The sequence below is a fragment of the Pinus tabuliformis genome, chromosome 2_2, assembly GCF_031772625.1.
Source record: "Pinus tabuliformis cultivar Carrire ecotype Pingquan chromosome 2_2, CPIR1, whole genome shotgun sequence".
NCBI classification, from domain to species: domain Eukaryota; kingdom Viridiplantae; phylum Streptophyta; class Pinopsida; order Pinales; family Pinaceae; genus Pinus; species Pinus tabuliformis.
In genome coordinates, this window is record NC_142300.1 from 50,212,441 (window position 1) to 50,231,721 (window position 19,281).

Here is a 19,281-nt window from a genome sequence, read left to right on the forward strand (position 1 = left end):
TTGAGTGAGATCTAAAATTCTACTTTCTCCATATGAAATCCAATGAGGGCAAAACCACTCTCAAACATCCTGAGTCATTTCATGGTAATGTTAAAAATTTAAGTAAAAGGATGAAAATGAAAAATAAAGGAGAATATCACTTTTAATTTAAGAATTTAACATTACCATGAACTACATATCAACACTAGGGCCATAGGCTTGAACATTCGGCTGCCCCACTCAAAAAATCCTTTTTTTTATAACTTGAGAGACATCTAGAAGCATCTAGAGGATATTTGAGTCGCCCAATAAAAAATTAGAAGCAAATTTTTTTTTTAAAAAATACAAGAAAAAGTCCAGTTACAAGAGGAAACTCCGATGTACAGCCCAGAAACTCGTTTCTGGGCCGTACCATACGGGTTTCCCCGTTTCCGCTTCGTTTTCGTACGGAAACGGACCCTGGACCCACATTTCCTGCAACTTAGAACTAAATATATAGGTTTAGAATATTGTAGGAGTGGTCATCTTTGAACAAATCTGCAATAAAGTATAATAAATTAGGTGTTAATTTTAGGAAACAATGGCATGTTCTATGCTTTGGCGCAATTTTACTTCAATCTCTTTACTAGCCCAATATCAATATTCAAATTAGCAATCACATCAACATGAGAGTAAAATGCAGATAGAACATAAACATAAACAATAGAAGACAAGCCAAGACAAGAGGACACAAGATGTGGCGCCAGCAAGGGACAAAACCCCAATGTGGGGAAACCCTTGATCAAATATTCTTAGTCTTCAACAATTCAGCAGAGAGAGATAGTAAAATTTACAAATCTGATAATTTATAACAACAACGAAAGAGCCCTAACCAGAAAAGTCAACATTGGTCAACAAGGAAAATTTGACCCTCAGCAAATCAGTCAACTTCAGTTCACTTCGGCCTCCAAACATCAAGATAAAACAACCCTCAAAATAGTCAAATTCAGCCCAGTCAAAGTATGATCAAACATCCCACCTGTGGTTAGCCCTAGCTGTAGTCAACGCTGGTCAATAGTCAACATTTAGCCTCGATTTCTGTGCCCAAAAATGCGGCCTGCCCAAACTAAGATACCCTCACAAAAACGAAGTCAAAGGAGGTCAATGCTTGGTCAAACTGTCCAGAAATTCAGTCTCCTGAAATTTCGGACTCCTGAAATTTCGGTCATGTGGAGAGAGAGAGGCACAGAAATCCGTACCCAATCAATGAGGAGAGAGAGAGAAGTGTCAAGATGAGTGTGTCCAAATGAGGCTAAGTCACCTTCTATTTATATGCAACGTTGTGGATGAACAGACGTGACTATTGGGCTTCTGAGCCTACATAAGTTTGATGGCTGACCTTGACAATCTGACCATAATCAAAATAAATTCATAACTTCATTTGTACATGTCAGAATCGGATGATCTTTAGATCAATCCTACACCTCTCGGAGAGAGGAATCCAAGAAAAATATCAGTTGTCATAAATAAGATGACCCATGTAGAGTTTGGCCCTAATTGCCAATTTTAGTACTCCCTCTCAACTAGGGAGAACTCCATTTGCTAATCCATCTATCAATTTGTACCATCTATGCCATCAATGCATTGCTCTGCTCTGCTGAACTATGAAGAAGAAGAAGTGATCGAGAATGTATCATACCATTCTCTACTGAACCGAAGTCAGTCCCGACTCCCAATCAAAGGAGAGTGTGTCATACCACTCTTACTGACCCGAAGTCAGTTCCAATCAAAAGAAAGTGTCTCATACCACTCTTACTGACTCAAAGTCAGTTCCAATTGATCCTAGATCAATATCGATCATCCTAGCATAGGGAGTACAGTAGTACACAATGCGTCCATCGATAGTACTATGGTCCCTATCCTCATTTCCCTACTCATTAGCCAGATGAGAGGTACTTCCCATGAGTCCCAGATTGCATGGGTAGGATGTCTTAGCAGGAGAAGGATGAACCACTCATCTTGCCTACATGTCGCCAAGGGGTATCGCAGAGAAAGGCTGAACCACTCACCCTGTACACAGAAAACCACTAGGGGAAGGTTGAACCACTCCCCTATGGTTGTTCATCACTCCAAGAAGTACCCCAAGCTCCCAAGAGCTCCCTAAGCTCAATGTCCATCTCATACAAGACCCTCATAAGATGGTCTCTCCACGACTCCAAGTCGTTCTCGGAAGGCCAAGAACTTGACCTTCCCCAGGGGCTTTGTCAGAATATCGGCGACCTTCTCATCAATCCCAATGTGATGGAGCCTTATTTCTCCTCGTTGTACCATATCCTGGATAAAGTGGTACCTGATATCTATATGCTTGGAGCGATCATGAAACACGGGATTCTTTGATAATCGGATCCCACTCTGGTTGTCACAGAGGATCACGGTGGTATCCAACACATGTCCAAACAACTCACTGAAGAGCTTCCTCAACCGGACAACTTCACAAGAGGCCATACTAGCAGTTGCATATTCGGCTCAAGGCAACCGATTTCTGCTTCCTGCTCATCCAGGATATCGAAGCAGAACCCAAAGAAAAACAACATCCAGAAGTGCTCTTGTGATCCACCACACTGCCAGCCCAATCAGCATCAGAATAACCATGCAGCCTCACATCTTCAGTAGTGTATCTCAGTCCATAAGTGATTGTGCCCCGCAAATATCTCAAAAGATTCTTGGCACCAATCCAATGTATATGATGAGGCTCAACCATATATTGGCTCAATGTGTTAACTGCAAAACATATGTCCGGATGGGAGTTCACCAAGAACATCAGTGCTCCTATGAGTTGACGATACTCAGAAGCATTTCCCAATTCAGGTCCAACAACACTACCACATAACTTCTTAAATTTAAGTTCCATCGGAGTAGTCACAGGCTTGCAGTCCACCATCCCAAATCTTTCCAATATCTTCACAACATATTTTCCTTGAGATAGGAAAATTTCACCTAGCTTTTGCCAGACCTCCAACCCTAGGAAATAGTGCATCGGTCCTAGGTCCTTCATCTCAAATTCAAAAGCCAACTCCCTCTTACATTTGTGAATGAGAGGGTCTACACTTCCATCAGCTCCATGCTTGATTTTGTAGAGCCACTTAGAGGTGACAACCGATTTGTCCTGGGGTCTAGGGACCACATCTTAGACATCATTCTTCATAATTGACTCATATTCTTCATTCATAGCATCCTTCCATACTTGATGCTTCACAGCTTCTTTGAATGATGAAGGCTCATTTTGAATGATAGTGCTCATGGTGGTCAAATATCCTTGATACCTGTTTGGCTTCTTGCTTTCACAGAAAGTCCCCCTTGGTGCAATGTGTCTCTCAGCATCTTCGAGAGTCTCCCTAAGCCATGAGGGTCTCCTTTTGGAGGAGGAGGGATCATGAGGAGGAGGATCAATAGGATCCATAGGTTCATCAATATCAGGCATCGTTTCGTCTTCTTTTGCACCCTGATTTCCGGTGTCAGCTTCTTTGTCCTTCCTTAGGATAGGAAGGTTGTTGATCTTCCTGAGGGCCATATCTTCGTCAAAGGTGACATCATGACTTATCTCAACTTCCTTTGGATGAGCCACATAAATTCTATATCCCTTGGAATTTTTACTATAGCCCACAAAGATTCCTTTCTTCCCAGATGCACCCAATTTGGTTCTCTTCTCTTTCAACACATGAAAATATATGGGACTTCCAAAAATTCTAAAATGAGAGACATTGGGTTTCTTACCAGTGAACATTTCTTCGAGAGTCTTGGAGTCAAATGCTTGATGAGGCATCGGTTTTGAACATACACGGCGGTATTTGTAGCCTCGGCCCATAGGAACTTCGGAAGGCCTTGATCATGAAGCATGGCACGAACTGCTTCTACAATAGAGCGATTCTTCCTTTCAGCCACACCATTCTGCTCAAGAGTGTATGGCATTGTAGTCTTCCTCTTAATGCCAGCTTCTCTGCAATAATCTTGGAGTTCATTGGATTCGTAGTCGGTCCCATTATCAGTCCTCAATATCTTGATTTTCTTCTCGGATTGATTTTCGATCAAGGCTTTGAAGTGTCGGAACCAGGTGAACACTTTATCCTTCTTCAAGAAGTAGATCCAGGCCTTGCGAGAATAATCATCCGTAAATGCCAGATTATATAAATATCCTCCCAAAGAGTTTATGGGCATCATACCAGATATGTCAAAGTGGATCAATTGCAATATATTTGTGGTCTTGCTATTACTTGAGGGGAATGGTCCCCTTGTAATTTTTCCTTCGACACGTCCCGGAGATACACCTTCATGCTCTACTTTGAACTTGAGCATACCTGTCACCATCTATCTCACATCGGCTTGGGCCTTATAATGAAGATGGGTAAACCTCCAGTGCCATAGTTTAGATTGTAGAGATGTGTTGCAAGACATGGCTCCTAATGGACTTCCTCCAACTTAATACAAAGTGTCAACCCTGAACCCAAAAGTAAAAGCATCTTTAAAATTTCTTTTCCAAACACGTACCTTTCCATTGATGAATGCCACCTTGAATCCTTTGTCCTCCATGGCTGAAATGGACACCGGGTTCTTCTTGATATCAGGTACATATAGTACTTCTTGGAAATTAATAGTGTTACCTTGATTCGATTGAAGGGTAACATTCCCTACTCCCTTCACGGGATAGGTGGCATCGTCTCCATGGATGATCTCCAAGTTTGTATCATTTTCTATCAGATTAGAGAGGGCTTCCTTGTATCCAGTGAAGTGCCTTGAGGCACCACTATCAATCAGCCAATTTCCCAAAGTGTTTGGAGGAGAGGCAGTGGAGAGGGCCAATATAAGATAGTACTCTTTTTGCTTATTGTTAACAACATTTGATTCTTCATACCTGGAGTTCCTTGATTTCTTGGAGGGTCGACCATTTCCTTGATGTCCCACATTCCTTTTCCCTTTGCCATTGGACCTGCCATTCCTTTCATCATTGTTGTTGAAGTTGCCCCTGGCATGATTGTGATCATTATCAAGTGATGTGTCCCTTCTATTTGGACACTCCCTTGCATAGTGGCCAAACTTATTGCAAACAAAGCACCTGCCCTTCCTTCCTCCCTTAGATCTAGGCTTTCCATGGAAATGACCTTTAGACCCTACATTATTTCTCCTTTTGGCATGAGCAGAGAATGCAGTGGGGTTGCTTCTATTAGAAGGCATTTCTTGCTCCACCATTCTTGTTTCTTCTTGAATGCATCTCGACATCAATTCTTCAAACCCTGGAATTCGATCATTATTGAGGACGGTGGTTCTAAAACATACCACTCAGGTGGGAATCCCCCAAGGGTGGTGAGAGTAAGTTCCTTGTCAGGAATGACTTCTCCAATTGAGAGTAGATCATTCTTGATCTTAGTAATCCTCAAAAAATAGGATTGAATATCCTCGTCCTTGCCCTTCTTAATATCCTTCAACTTATTCTTGAGAAATAGAATTTGATTAGCATTACTAACCTTGAACATGTCGACCAACCTGTCGTAGATCTCCTTGGAGGTCTTCAATTCCGAGATGTAGGACACGAGATGCTTATCAATGGAATCCCTAATAATCTTCTTTGCTTTGACTTCAGCCCTATTTTACTTGGTCTTCACAGCAGCCGGTGCATTTGAAGGAGGTTCAGGGATTTTACCTTGCACATAGTCCATCACTTCTTTTTCTTCCAGGGTCAAATCAAGAGACATCTTCCATCCATGATAGTCAGATTTATGATGGAGCTTGTCTTCGGCCGGGAAGTAGGATGAAGAACCCGTTGAAACATTTGTCCTTGTCCAACTGTCTTTGGTGATTGCTCTTTCACTCTTGCTTGGGCTTTGTCTTCACCTCAGCTCTGAAACCATGTTAATTTTAGACAACAATGGTATGTTCTATGCTTTAGAGCAATTTTACTTCAATTTCTTTATTAACCCAATATCAATATTCAGATTAGCAATCACATCAACATGATAGTAAAATGTAGATAAAACATAAACATAAATAGTAGAAGACAACCCAAGACAAGAGGACACAAGATGTGGCACTAACCCAGGACAAACCCCAATGTGGCGAAGCCCTTGATCAAATCTTTTTTTAGTCTTCAATAGTTCAGCAAAGAGAGATAGTACAATTTACAAATCTGATAATTTATAACAGCAGCAAAAGAGCCCTAACCAGAAAAGTCAATGCTGGTCAACAGGCAGATTTGACCCTCAACAAATCAGTCAACTTCAGCCTCCAAACAACAAGATAAAGTAGCCCTCAAAAAAGTCAAATTCAGCCCAGCCAAAGTCTGGTCAAACAGCCCACCTGCAATCAGCCTTAGATGCAGTCAACACTGGTCAACAGTCAATATTTAGCCTCCATTTCTGTGCCCAGAAATGTGGCCTGCCCAAACAGAGATAGCCCTCGAAAAAACGGAGTCAAAGGAGGTCAACACATGATGGTCAACGCTTGGTCAAATTGTCCAAAAATTCGGTCTCCTGAAATTTCGCTCTCCTGAAATTTTGGCTTCTTGAAATTTCATCGTCCTGAAATTTCGGACATGTGGAGAGAAAGAGGCCCAGAAATCTGTACCCAATCAATGAGGAGAGAGAGAGAAGTGTGAAGATGAGTTTGTCCAAATGAGGCTAAGTCACCTTCTATTTATATGCAATGTTGTGGATGAATAGACGTGATTGTTGGGCTTCTGAGCCTACATAAGTTTGGTGGATGACCTTGACAATTTGACCATAATCAAAATAAATTCATAACTTCATTTGTACATGTCAGAATCAGATGATCTTTAGATCAATCCAACACCTCTCGAAAAGAGGAATCCAAGAAAAATATCAGCTGTCATAAATAAGATGACCCATGTGGAGTTTGGCCCTAGTTGCAAATTTTAACATTAGGTCACTGATCGATTTCAGTCAAGTCACCCAAATTTGACAAAAAATAAAGTAAACAAGTGTACTGGAGTACAAAAGAGATGAAGTACAGATATAAAAAATGTTCACTAGACTGAGTCTCATTAAATATGAGAACCATATTTTTATATATCTTTTAATTTGTAGCTACACATTGCATATGTTGAAAAATGCAACAAGAAATTCTCAATTTGGTTTTGCCTTGATTAGATTGAGAAAATTCAAATTTCCACATCAACAGACAACTTGAATGCAGTTAACTTATGTGACATGGCTTGCGTCACCCAGTTTATTCAGTAAATTCGAGTTGGAGGAGTTATAGTTCAGTTAAGAATGTGTGATTGCTAATTTGTAGCAATCAAGGTCAATTATGTAAGGTTGTTTTCAGCTATACTAGTTCTAATTGTTGAAGGAACTATTGGAGGGTCAGTTGTGCAGTGGGACTTCAGTCAAACTCAATGATCATCCAATTAACTGATCAATCAGCCAAAAATAGTTAGTGCATGCAGAGAATTCAAGTTCCCCAGGCTTGGTGGAGATTCCAAGGCAGTGTAACATCAGTTGTAGACTAGTCTTGAGTGTACAAGTGTTGCATGCAGTCAGATGATCAACCTAAGGAATTGCGCAATCCATTTTGGAGAAATTCCTAAATAATAGGGGCCTAATTTCTCAAGGAACAGTGAAAGGAAATAGGAGCTCAAGCAGAGGCAAAATTTGACTAAGTCTGGGTCAAAGCTTCTCAGTGAGAAGAGAGATAGGTTATGCACTTGCAGGTTGTGCTCAATTGAGCAAAGAAATTGTAATACATCTTTATTCATCAGATTAATGCAAGCAAACATTGGGGTTTTTAGCAGATTGCTTCCCCAGAAAAATACTATTTGCATATGTGTGATTTCATATTGCATATCTGAGATTTTTGTTCTAAATTGTGAATTAATGTTCACGGAGTAGTAGAGTAGGTTTGTGTCTTGTGATTTTGATTAAAACTTCATGAGCAGTTGCAAATCTACATCATAATTTCTACATGGTATCAAAGCAGGATTCACATTAGAGCAGAAATTTCAAAGTTGTTTCTCAGGAGGTTCGAATTTGGAGTTCAGTGCAACAGGATCTCTTCAGAGCTGAGAAGATGGCCTTCAATGGACTAAGGCTAGAGTATGCCTTGGAAGGCACCTCTAATTTTGTTGCATGGAAGGATCGCATGGAGGCGGTATTGGATGACAATGGATTGCTAGAATACATCAAGAAAAATGTTGCAAAACCACCGGAATCTGATGCCCAGAACCTTGCTCAGTGGAAGAAAGATGTAGCCAAGGCGAGGAGAATAATCTTGGAGGGAGTATGGGATCACATTGTCTCAAATCTCCACGGAAAAGAAACTTCGTTCACAATGTGGAAAGCATTGACAGAATTGTTCGAGAATAATAGTGACCATAGGAAGCTAGCGCTCAAGGATAAACTTCGAAGTATCAAGATGTAGAAGAATGACACTATTCTGCAGTATCTGAGCAAGTTCACACAATTTCGTGATGAACTTGGCGGGATTGGTGTAAATGTTCCTAAAGAAGACTTGGTAAGCCTAGCCCTTCTGGGCCTTCCCAAGAGTTGGCATAGCTATCAAGATTCGGTGAACGGGAGGGAGAAACTACCAAATTGGGAGCGCTTATGGTTCGATTTGGTATAGGACGAAATAATGAAGAATACTAGAGATGGGACTTCATCCAAGGGCGAGGATGAAAAAAACATTGCATTGGTTGGAAGGGGAAAAAGGGGAAAGGGAAGAAATCTCAACCCAAACTAGAGTCCATCCAAGGGGACAAGAGAAAAGATTTGTCGAAAATTAAATGCTTCCATTGTCATGAATTCAGGCACTATGCACGAAGTGTCCACACAAAAAGCCAAGAAAAAAGACCTCAAGACAAGCAACATGTGAAGCTTCGGCTTCACAGTTCGAGCTTGACTTTACCCTTATCACATGCATGGCCAGGACAATGACTGGGAGTATGTGGTACTTGGACTCGGGTGCATCGTTCCACATGACAGGGTGTAGAGAGTTTTTAGTAACCTGCAAGAAAAGGATTTGCAGATGCACATCGAGATGGGGGATGATGAAAGGCATAACGTGACCGGGGTTGGTACAGTCACCTTTCAGAGGGAGTCGGGCTCCCCTCTCAGGCTCAAGGATGTCATGTTCATTCCGGGCCTAAAGAAAAATCTCATCTTTGTTGCAGTTTTGGAAGACCGTGGTTATGATGTGATATTCAGCAAAGGAAAGGCATTCCTGAGACACATAGCCACAGGACAAGTGAAGCAGATCGAGGTTCGTGTGAAGAACCTATATAAGCTAGATGTGGAAGATTGTGCTGCATTAAGCACAAAGGTGGAGAAGGTGCAGAGCCGCGATGTCAGTGAACTTTGGCATAGAAGACTTGGCCATTTGCATCATGGTGCCTTGAAGATTATGCAACAAATAACCATAGGCCTCCCCAAAGGAGCACTTGAGCAGCAAGATGTATGCAAAGGATGTACCTTGGGGAAGTACACAAAATCCACATTCCATGAGATAGCCTCCACTGCCAGACACACATATTTTGTCATTTTTATTGATGACTTCTCACGGAAGTGTTGGATCTTCTTCATGCGGAAGAAAGATGAGACATTCTCTAAGTTCGTAGAATTCAAGGCACTGGTTGAGAAAGAAACTGACAAGAAGGTGAAGGCTCTCAAGAGCGATAATGGAGGTGAGTACATGTCAAATGAATTTTAAAAAAAAATGTGCAAAAGAAGGCATTCGACGAGAGTTGACAGCAGCCCACAACCCACAACAAAATGGGGTGGCTGAGAGAAAGAACTGTAGCATTGCGGGAGCAACGAGGGTGATGTTGCGTGACTAAGACCTACCTCTACATTTGCGGGACGAGGCATCCAACACAACAGTCTATTTGTAGAACAAGAGTCTGCGTCATATTTTGGGCACGATTACACAGGAGGAGGCTTCCTCGGCGAGAAAGTCGGACGTGTTGCACTTCAGGATTTTTGGAGCCTTTGTTTACTGTCATGTCTCCAAAGAATCAAGGAAGAAGCTAGAGCCAACAATAGAATTGGGGGTATTTGTGGGTTACATAAAACTCCCCACAACTACCGTGTGTACTTGCCATCCCTCAGAATGACAATTGTGCGAAGGGATGTATTTGATGAGGAGAAAGTGATGCGGTGCTCTCTTGAGAGGGAGCTTCAGATCCCACCAGAAGAGGATCTTTTAGCTCCAGAGGAGGAGACTCAAGAAGTTGTGGAGCAACCACAAATTGAGGAGCCGAGAGTGGAGACCACCACTCAAGTAGAACCATACAAAGAAGGCGGGAAAAGGACCAGGGAAGTTGAGAGGCATGTGCAGGATGCGAGGGAGAATGTGGGTGCTCCTTCAAAATTGCGCAAGCAGAGAAGGTCATTTGACCGGTACACTGGCTACATGGCTCTAACGACTGAGCTTATAGAGACTAAGCCATCCTATTTTGAGGAAGCAGTAGAGAAACCTGTATGGGTTGATGCAATGGTGGAGTATGAATCCATTGTAAAGAACAACGTTTGAGAAGTGGTCCCTGTTACCCACCACTTTGTGGGTGATATCCCCAGGAGAATTTTTTCTCCATGATGAGCCTCAACCAGTAGCTAGCAGCCCCTTGATGCCTCCTACTAACTCGTGGTGCCATTTCTTTGCCACCTGAGCTAGCCATCTGGTCCCTCGCCCACCTATATTGATCGTATGTTTCAAGGTGGGCCTCCCGAAGCTAAAGGTATGTCTTGTCATTTGGTAATTGAGTATTAGGTTTACTTATTTTGGATACTTATGGGTATGGATTGATGGGGGGATTTGGCAGAAAGAGTGGGCTTAGTTTGTACTCTTGTCTCCTTGATCTCTTTTGGTTGTTACCCTTGAATCTTAGTCTCGTGGGATCTCCTTTATTGACCATTTGGTTCTAGGGTGGTACTTCTTGGGAAATCCCGACTTTGGGTGTATGATCCTCCTCCTTTACCCGCATATATTACTCTCTTTCCACTCACTAGACCCCATTCATCATTTCTCCCACCTGGGTCCACATTACCATTTTGGGTCCACATACGGCTAGCCTCCCTATCCCCTTGCCCCCCCACTTTGGGTCAGGCCTAGAATGATGCCCCAGAGGTTGAAGCAATTAGATAAAGAAGAAAAAACATAATTGGCCACATTTAATAGGAAATTGTACCACAAAATGCAAAAGATGGTCGGGACAAAAATAATTAGCACATGGGCAAAAGCCCATACATGAGCTCTACCCCCATCCATGGCCATCACCCTGGTTCCATAGGCCCTAGATGAGACTCATTTATCATTCAGGAACCCATGATTGTCCCAACCCCTTTACGGCAATGAACCGCCCTACCTAAAAGGGGCAACCACTGCTATATCTTACACATCATGCTCTTATCCTTTGATCCCCGAGCAGTTAATCAAAGAAAATTCATAAAAGGTAAAAAGGCATATAAAGAAGAGTGGAAAAATCAAGGCCGGGGCACCTCATGTACCATGGTTGCTCCCTCCTATACATTGCAAACCCAAGTGTGGGCTTCCCCTTATCTAGCTACCCTTATGCCCCACTATGTGACCCAGAGTTGCCTCTCCCATTCCCTATTCCATCTCACTTATTTGTCACTTTCCACCCCCATTAGAGGGGTGTACCTTGGACATACTATCTCCTCTAAGGGCTGAAACCACCTAATAAGGCACTTGGCTAACCCCCTTTGGAGCTGGGAGACACTAGCACATGCCAAAGCCCACTACGGAAGGGCATGCCATTATGAAGTGCCCACTTTGTTATTCATGATTTGTAAGCTCTTTTACTTGATCATTCTAATGATTAAATGTACTAGAATCCTAGGGGACGCATTGGATCTTATGCATGATTACAGGTGGTTTCCATTTGGGTTTGGTTCCCCTATATGGGATCCTAACCCCCACAGGTCTACATTGGCACATGTAGGGTGTGCATAGAGAGCCATGGGCCTCCACAGCAACAGACAGCATTCCACGAATCTTCATGGATGCTTAGAGACTACTAGCGATCCACTTTTGGGATGATGGTGATATGCTTGGTACACTATGCCCAGCAGGCCCCCACAGGAGCCCCACACTCTTGGCAGGTGTTCCAGCACTTGTACAATGTCATGGCAACATTCATTCCACCACTTGGACCCTTGCAGAGGATCTACAGGCATCTCTGATTCATCTAGTGACCCATGGGGTCATCTATGTGCCCTCATACCCACTGGGAGCACCACAGGTCTACTACTTGGAGAACAAGGGGCCACCCCTTGTCCATCATATTCCAAGGAATTTATTCCTCAATATGGCACTTCAAGATATTATTGAGCCTTTGGAGGGCCCTACGACATACACATATTATTATTTGGCCCCTTGTGAGGCTTATTTTTACATTTGTAAGCTAGTTTGGTGGGCTTGTCACCAATAGGGGTCTTATTTGCACATTATTTTATCATTAGGGGCTAATGTAGGCCCATAGGCTAATTTGAACTCCTTAGGAGGCTATAGATTGATGTTAGATAGACTCACTTGTATCATCACTTGACTTCATATCTCTCTATCATAGAGAATTTCGCACTTTTTCCTTGGTGGATATCTTTTGGAGACGGATGAATTTTGATGTATGGATTTGGGCTGATTCTCGTCTTGGAGCTTTATTGAGCAAACGAAATGCTGGTTGGATATACTCTATAACGTTGTAACTAACTTTTAAAAATATTATTCTTTTTGTTGCATACTGCTAAAATTATTTATCTTGAGAAGCTTGCATCATTTGCTTTGAAGTATAAATGCTTGAAGGTCACTTTTCTTTTCTTTCTCTCAACATTGGATGAAGTTGACTTTTTGGGCCTCCTTGATCAAGAAACCAAGTTCTTACTCATCATTATCCTTGACTCCATATCCCCAAGTGAACTAGGCACTGATCCCTCAAAAAGGGTGATCATTTTAACCCTCTTTTTACCATTTTCCCCTTTTTCCCAAAGTCTAGCCCCATTAGGTCACCTAGGGCATCAATTTCACAAGAATTGACCCAAGGAAAAACTTCGATCTCCTATAGGATACTGTGTTGGTGGGTCCCCTCCCTCTCCTCCAAATTTGAGGCAATTCTAACAGTGGAATCTCCAGGAATCCCAAGCCCTAGCTCTAGGATCGAATTTTGCCTAGGTATCCCCAAGGCTAGACCTCAATAGGATTAACTCAACCTTTTGAAGTGAATATTCTTGTTTGGTCCTTTCCTCTCACCTTGTCTAGGATAGGAACATCATTGGTTGTTGCATTCCATCCCCGAACCTGGGTTGGGTCCACCTGGCCCTGTGTGGTCTCGCTTCTTAATAAAGATTATTTGTTAAATACCATTTGGGAATCCAAGTTTCCCAAGGATAATAGAGATTCAGAACCTTGTTTATAAGCCTATCCTTTCTCCCTCAACCCTCCAATCCTCACCCCTTACCCCTGGTGGACCAAGTCCTTTGCTTAAAAAGCAAACAAGTTCAATTCTTTACTTCATCCTTGGGAAAGGGTTTCCAGGGTCCCTTCTCACCTATCCATTGACATATACTTTACAAGTGAATCCCTACACTACCGGGACTCCTCCCATCAATGAAAGTCTATAAAGAGTAGGAAGACTTAGTTGTGTTGATAGTGGGCTAAGCCTCCACCGTTGCCCTTAACCTAGCAGTTGCCCTCTTAGGAACCTCTTTAGGTTCCCTGCTGGTTTGAGTGCTAATAGTCCCAAGACAGCAGATAAATTAGTTGTGGGTTCACGATGGATCTTCAAGCTAAAGAAGGCAACAGACGAAAGCATAGAGATGTACAAGCCTAGATTTGTGGCCAAGGGGTACTCTCAAGTTGAAGGGATTGACTGTGATGAGGACTATGCTCCTGTGGCAAGGTACTCATCCATTAGATCAATTCTTGCTCTAGCTGTGAAGATGGGGTGGAAGATCCACCAAATGGATGTAAAAACAGCATTCCTCAATGGAGTTATTGAGGACGAGGTGTACATCGAGCAACCAGAAGGCTTTGAGACTTTTGATCGAAAGTCTCATGTGTGCAGACTCAAGCGAGCGTTGTACGGTCTCAAACAAGCACCCCATGCTTGGTTCACCAGGATCGATAAATATTTCACCGATTTGGGCTTCACCAAATATGAAGTAGATGCAAACCTCTATCATATCTTAGTAGAAGGTAAATTGTTGATTATTGATTTATATGTTGATGACTTGATTTTAACTGGTCATGAACACCTGATCAAATCTTCCAAGGAGAATCTTGCAAGAGAATTTGAAATGAAGGATTGGAAGTATGGCAAGGTGATGGGGAACTGTTTGTTTCTCAAGGCACGTATGCAACTAAGATAATACATGGAGAGTTGCAAACCCATGGAGACACCTCTAGCGACCAACTGGAGGAAGGAGGATGCCACTTCACATGAAGAAGTGGATGCTACCATTTATCGGCAACTACTAGGTTCACTTATGTAACTTGTGAACACACGACCAAATATGTGCTATGCAGTCAACCAGTTGAGCTAAGCGATGGTTAGGGCAACCAAATTATTTTGGAATGCAAACAAAGCATGTTTTACAGTACCTCAGAGCACTACCCAGTTTGGTCAGATGATGGATCCAATTATGATCTACTGTGATAATCATAGTTGCATCAAGCTATTTGAGAATCCAGTTTTTCACGATTGATCCAAGCATATAGATATCTGGTATCACCATTTGCAGGATTTTGCAGAGGCGGATAATGTTGTTGCACTACATTCCAACAGAGGAACAAGATGCTGACATTTTGATAAAGGCCTTGTCAAGAGGGAAGTTGGAGTTCCAGAGGTGCAAGATAGGGGTGGTTGATAATCCCTTTTTTGTTGAGAGTGAGTGTTGAAAAATGTAGCAAGTAATTCTTAATTTGATTTTTCCCTGATTAGATTGAGAAAATTTGAGCTTCCACATCAACAGACAACTTGGATGTAGTTAACTTGTGTGACATTGCATATGTCACCCAGTTTACTCAGTAAATTCGAGTTGGAGGAGTTATAGTTCAGTTAAGCATGTGTGATTGCTAATTTGTAGCAATAAAAGTCAGTTATCAAAGGTTGTTTTCAGTTAAACTAGTTCTAATTGTTGAAAGAACTAGTGGAGGGTCAATTGTGCAGTAGGACTTCAGTCAAACTCAGTGATCATCTAGTTAACTAATCTATTAGCCCAAAATAGTTAGTGCATGCAGGGAATTCGAGTTCCCCAGGCTTGGTGGGGTTTCCAAGGCAATGTAACATTAGTTGTAGACTAGTCTTGAGTGTACAGGTGTTGCATGAAGTCAGATGATCAACTAAGGAATTGCGCAATCCATTTTGGAGAAATTTCTAAATAACAGGAGCCTAATTTCTCAAGGAACAACACAAGGAAATAGGAGCTCAGGCAGAGGCAAAATTTGACTAAGTCTGGGTCAGAGCTTCTTAGTGAGTAGAGAGATAGGTTACGCACTTGCAGGTTGTGCTCAGTTGAGCAAAGAAAATGTAATACATTTCTATTCATCATATTAATGCAAACAAGCATCGGGGTTTTTAGCAGATTGTTTTCCCCAGAAAAAATACTATTTGCATGTCTGAGACTTTTGTTCTAAATTGTGAATAAATGTCTGCAGAGGAATAGAGTAGGTTTGTGTCTTGTGATTTTGATTAAAACTTCATGAGCAGTTGCAAATCTACATCATAAATTCTACATGGTATCAAAGCAAGATTCACATTAGAGCAAAAATTTTGAAATTGTTTCTCAGGAGGTTCGAATTTGGAGTTTAGTGCAGCAGGATCTCTTCAGAGCTGAGAAGATGGCATTGAATGGACTAAGGCTAGAGAATGCCTTGGAAAGTGTTATCACCTATCGCCTACACCTACCTACAAGTTAGTGAGAAAAGCCTTTAACCCCACAAGGTGTGTTTGGTGGCTGGTAACTCAGAGAAGGGGTTGTCACACTAATCACGACTCTTTCCATTTGAGCTATCTCTTAGGTTAACTAAGGGGCCTGGTCCCTAATGAAAAATTAAGTTAAAAGATGTGAGTTTCTAGGAGAGTATTATAGTGAAAATGGATTATTTTTAAGGATTTATGAGCAAATATGATGTGAGCAACTTGAAATAACAATGTCAATCATTAACATGAGAAAAACCATAAAACCAGTGCCTTATAAGGAATTTGCTCAACAATTTAAAGATATATTTGCTCAAAGTAAAATGCAATGCTCTCAAAAGAAAAAGCAAAGTAACTCTGAAATGTAAACAAAAGATTGTTAGCACAAGATATTGCAAGATACAAAAATGTTTTTGAGATAATCAACTTTATGAATCAAAACATGTGAAACATATCTTGCCAAAACCCAACAATTAGTAATTAACTTGGAAATGTAAAAGAAAAGAAGTGTTAAACCAAGACATCAATATGCAATTAGACTTGAAGCATGAAAAGAAAGCACTTGTTTGAAAGAATTACAATACTTGCTTTTGGAATAGACTTTGCATATGAAAACTCAAACCATCAAGAGGCAAGTAACATAAATGTAATCGAAAGTGTTCTTGGTTAATTTTATTTATTACCTCTACAACAAGATTGCAATTGAACTCTTCAATCTTCAAACCTCACCCTCGCCCAAAGATATGGATCTCATAGTGAGGAGTCAATAGAGGAGTAGAGGGTCCCTAAGATGTCTACTTCAACCAATTTATGTTGGAGGTAAAATTTTAATGAGACTTGGGGTCTTCATATACTAAAATGCATAGATGAAGTGCAAATTGTGTTAATTCCCCAATTTAAAATAATGCAAATGCAAATGCTTCAAAGAGAAATAAAATAGTTGCAAAACTGGAGAGACTAGAATGTAAATGAGCTCATATGTGTTTGCACCATTACATGGAAAATAAACAAGTAAAATGGAATAGATTGCTTTAAGCTACAATTGTTTGAAATAAATGATAGTGCTCTAATAGTTTCCAAGACATATTATAAATTGACCAAGTAGTGAAGCATATAGGTAAAGAAATTATGAAACAATTAAAACTTGTCAAAGTATGACGTGTTTACACATAAGATAAGATTTGCTCAAGTTTACAATTTGAAAGCTTATGCATGTGGGAATTTAAGATTAGTAAAAATTGCATGTGGATTGAAATGTGTTGATTTTAGGCATGCACAAAATGAAATTAAATGCTAGAAAGCTAAGAAAAATTAGAAGCAAAATTAGTCCACCCACAAGAATCCCTCATTTACATGAGAAAGGGAGATGCTATGGGAAAAATCCCGAGCTCCCTCAAACAATTTTTTTTTATGTTTTGTTAGCGCTTAAAGCGGGAAAAAATGCCTCTACAAGAGTTGCCCACAATATGAGAGAGATCTTTACAAAGATAGGAATCTAACAAAGTTAGACTATCCCCCAAAAAATATAACAACAACAAACTTGAAAATGGAAAAAACTCTCCAAAAGCGATTCACAAGGCTCAAAAGGCCCACGGCCTAGATGAGTTTGCAACTCTCTCCCAAGTGCTTACGACCTCCTTAGAAATCAATCTTTGGATAGCGTGAGAGGGTCATGCATACACACGACTGAGTAGTTTACCAAAGCTTCTCCTCAAGCTCCTTGTTGCCCAATGCTCAAGCCTATGGGCTGCAAAACACAAAACCAATTGTTAGTGTGAAATTAGGAAAAAGAAACCAAAACTAAACTACAATTTAATATACAAAATAGTAGCTCAAGTAATGGGAATGAACCCCCATACTTGCCTAGCTTTGGAAATGACTCTTGAATAGGAGATATAACTTTGAAAGAACTATAATCAAATAAATATTTTAAATTTAAATGGATGATCAAGTAGCTATAGAGTAAAAAAACTCCCTTTTGTTTTTCGTTGAATGGAAGATTTGGAGTGAAAAAATGGTTGAGTCTTGGATCACTGTGACTCTAGGAGTGAGTTGATCTAATTGAGATTTCTCTCACTTCCAGATAGATTCCTACACACAATACAAAAGATCTTTCCTACACACTTGAACAAGTATTAGTTTGCAAAGAATTAGAGCAATATAATGAATAAGATAGACCAAGCATTCCTCCTAAAATGAATTGGAAAGCTTATTCTTAGAATACTACTCTAAATCAATGATATGTGCAAGATAGCTTGCACACATCAATCAAAGCAAGATGGCAAGAATAAACTAATATTAATTCAATATGAAAAAAATTAAACATAATAGCAATAGCATGAAAGGACATCACTTCATAATGCCAAGAGAACACCAGTCAGATAGCCCCAAAGTCTTGATTATATTAAGAAAGTATGCAAGTACAAAATGACAGAGTTTCCTCAAGCCCAATAGCTCATAACATGATACAATATGAGAGCACGTAGCCTCACTATATATAGGGTTGGGAGAAAATCCCAAGGCAAAACGCATTTGAGAACTGAACTTGGAGCAAATCCCAAGAAAGAGCAAGTTGAGTTCCAAGCGAAGATGACAGAGACATCAAGGCAAATCGAATTCCTCATTGGCACCTAAGGAAAATCGAATTCTCTTATATGGCATAGTAAACATATCCATGAGTGAACCAAAGGAATGAGATGACTCCAGTCACACCAAATCAAACTCGAACCAAGTGTCGCCACTTCAGATGATGATCCCAAAGATGCTCTGCGCAAATTCCTGAGAACTGCGTGATTTCCTCAAGTCAAACTTGTAATCCTCCATGTGAAATGCAAAGTGTAGAAGCAACTCAAACTAACAGTGAGACAAGGCCCCACGAAATCCTCAGTCTAAATATTTCTTAGAATATTCTTTCAATACATGAGTTCCTCTAATAAATTCGATTTTCCACATGTGCAACTACTAATTTATCTTTGGGAAATTCGATTTCGCCAAATAATAGCATATTTATGATGCAATGTGCTCAGTGATCTTCCACATGTCTGTTGACTCAACTTTTTGACTTATGATAATTTCTAAGTCATTTCCACATCATTCTGTCACGTGGAATAATTTATTTCTATCTATTTATTTAATTCTAGCCTAATTATATGCCACAATTTCCACTAAACTTAGGAAATGTGGGTTTTGAGGGTGAGAGGTGTAATCTTTATTGCTCATACCCCATACAACCTCTCTAAGCTACACTTATTACAATTTAAATACAATTTTATTTGCAATTTTGGAGCTGCGGAAAATCTAAAAAATTAAAAAATGATTACCTAGACCTAATCAAATTCGACGAAATTTTTTGTGTGATCTGGCATGGTAATATACATCGACTCTAG

At 40.6% G+C, this 19,281-nt stretch overlaps 1 protein-coding gene across 9 annotated transcripts in view; it reads right to left on the bottom strand.

Annotated features, from left to right (window-relative positions):
* Positions 1-19,281, bottom strand: part of LOC149191426 (alpha/beta-Hydrolases superfamily protein) — a 567,598-nt gene that overhangs the window by 224,120 nt on the left and 324,197 nt on the right. The window contains exon 12 of one of the 9 annotated variants that reach the window (XM_089404269.1): positions 17,337-17,642. The exons of the other annotated variants lie outside the window; for them this stretch is intronic. Coding sequence (XP_089260395.1) covers positions 17,607-17,642 — 36 coding nt within the window. The 3' untranslated portion in view covers positions 17,337-17,606. Of the gene's footprint in view, positions 1-17,336; positions 17,643-19,281 lie in introns of those variants that run through there. 9 annotated transcript variants of the gene reach the window in all.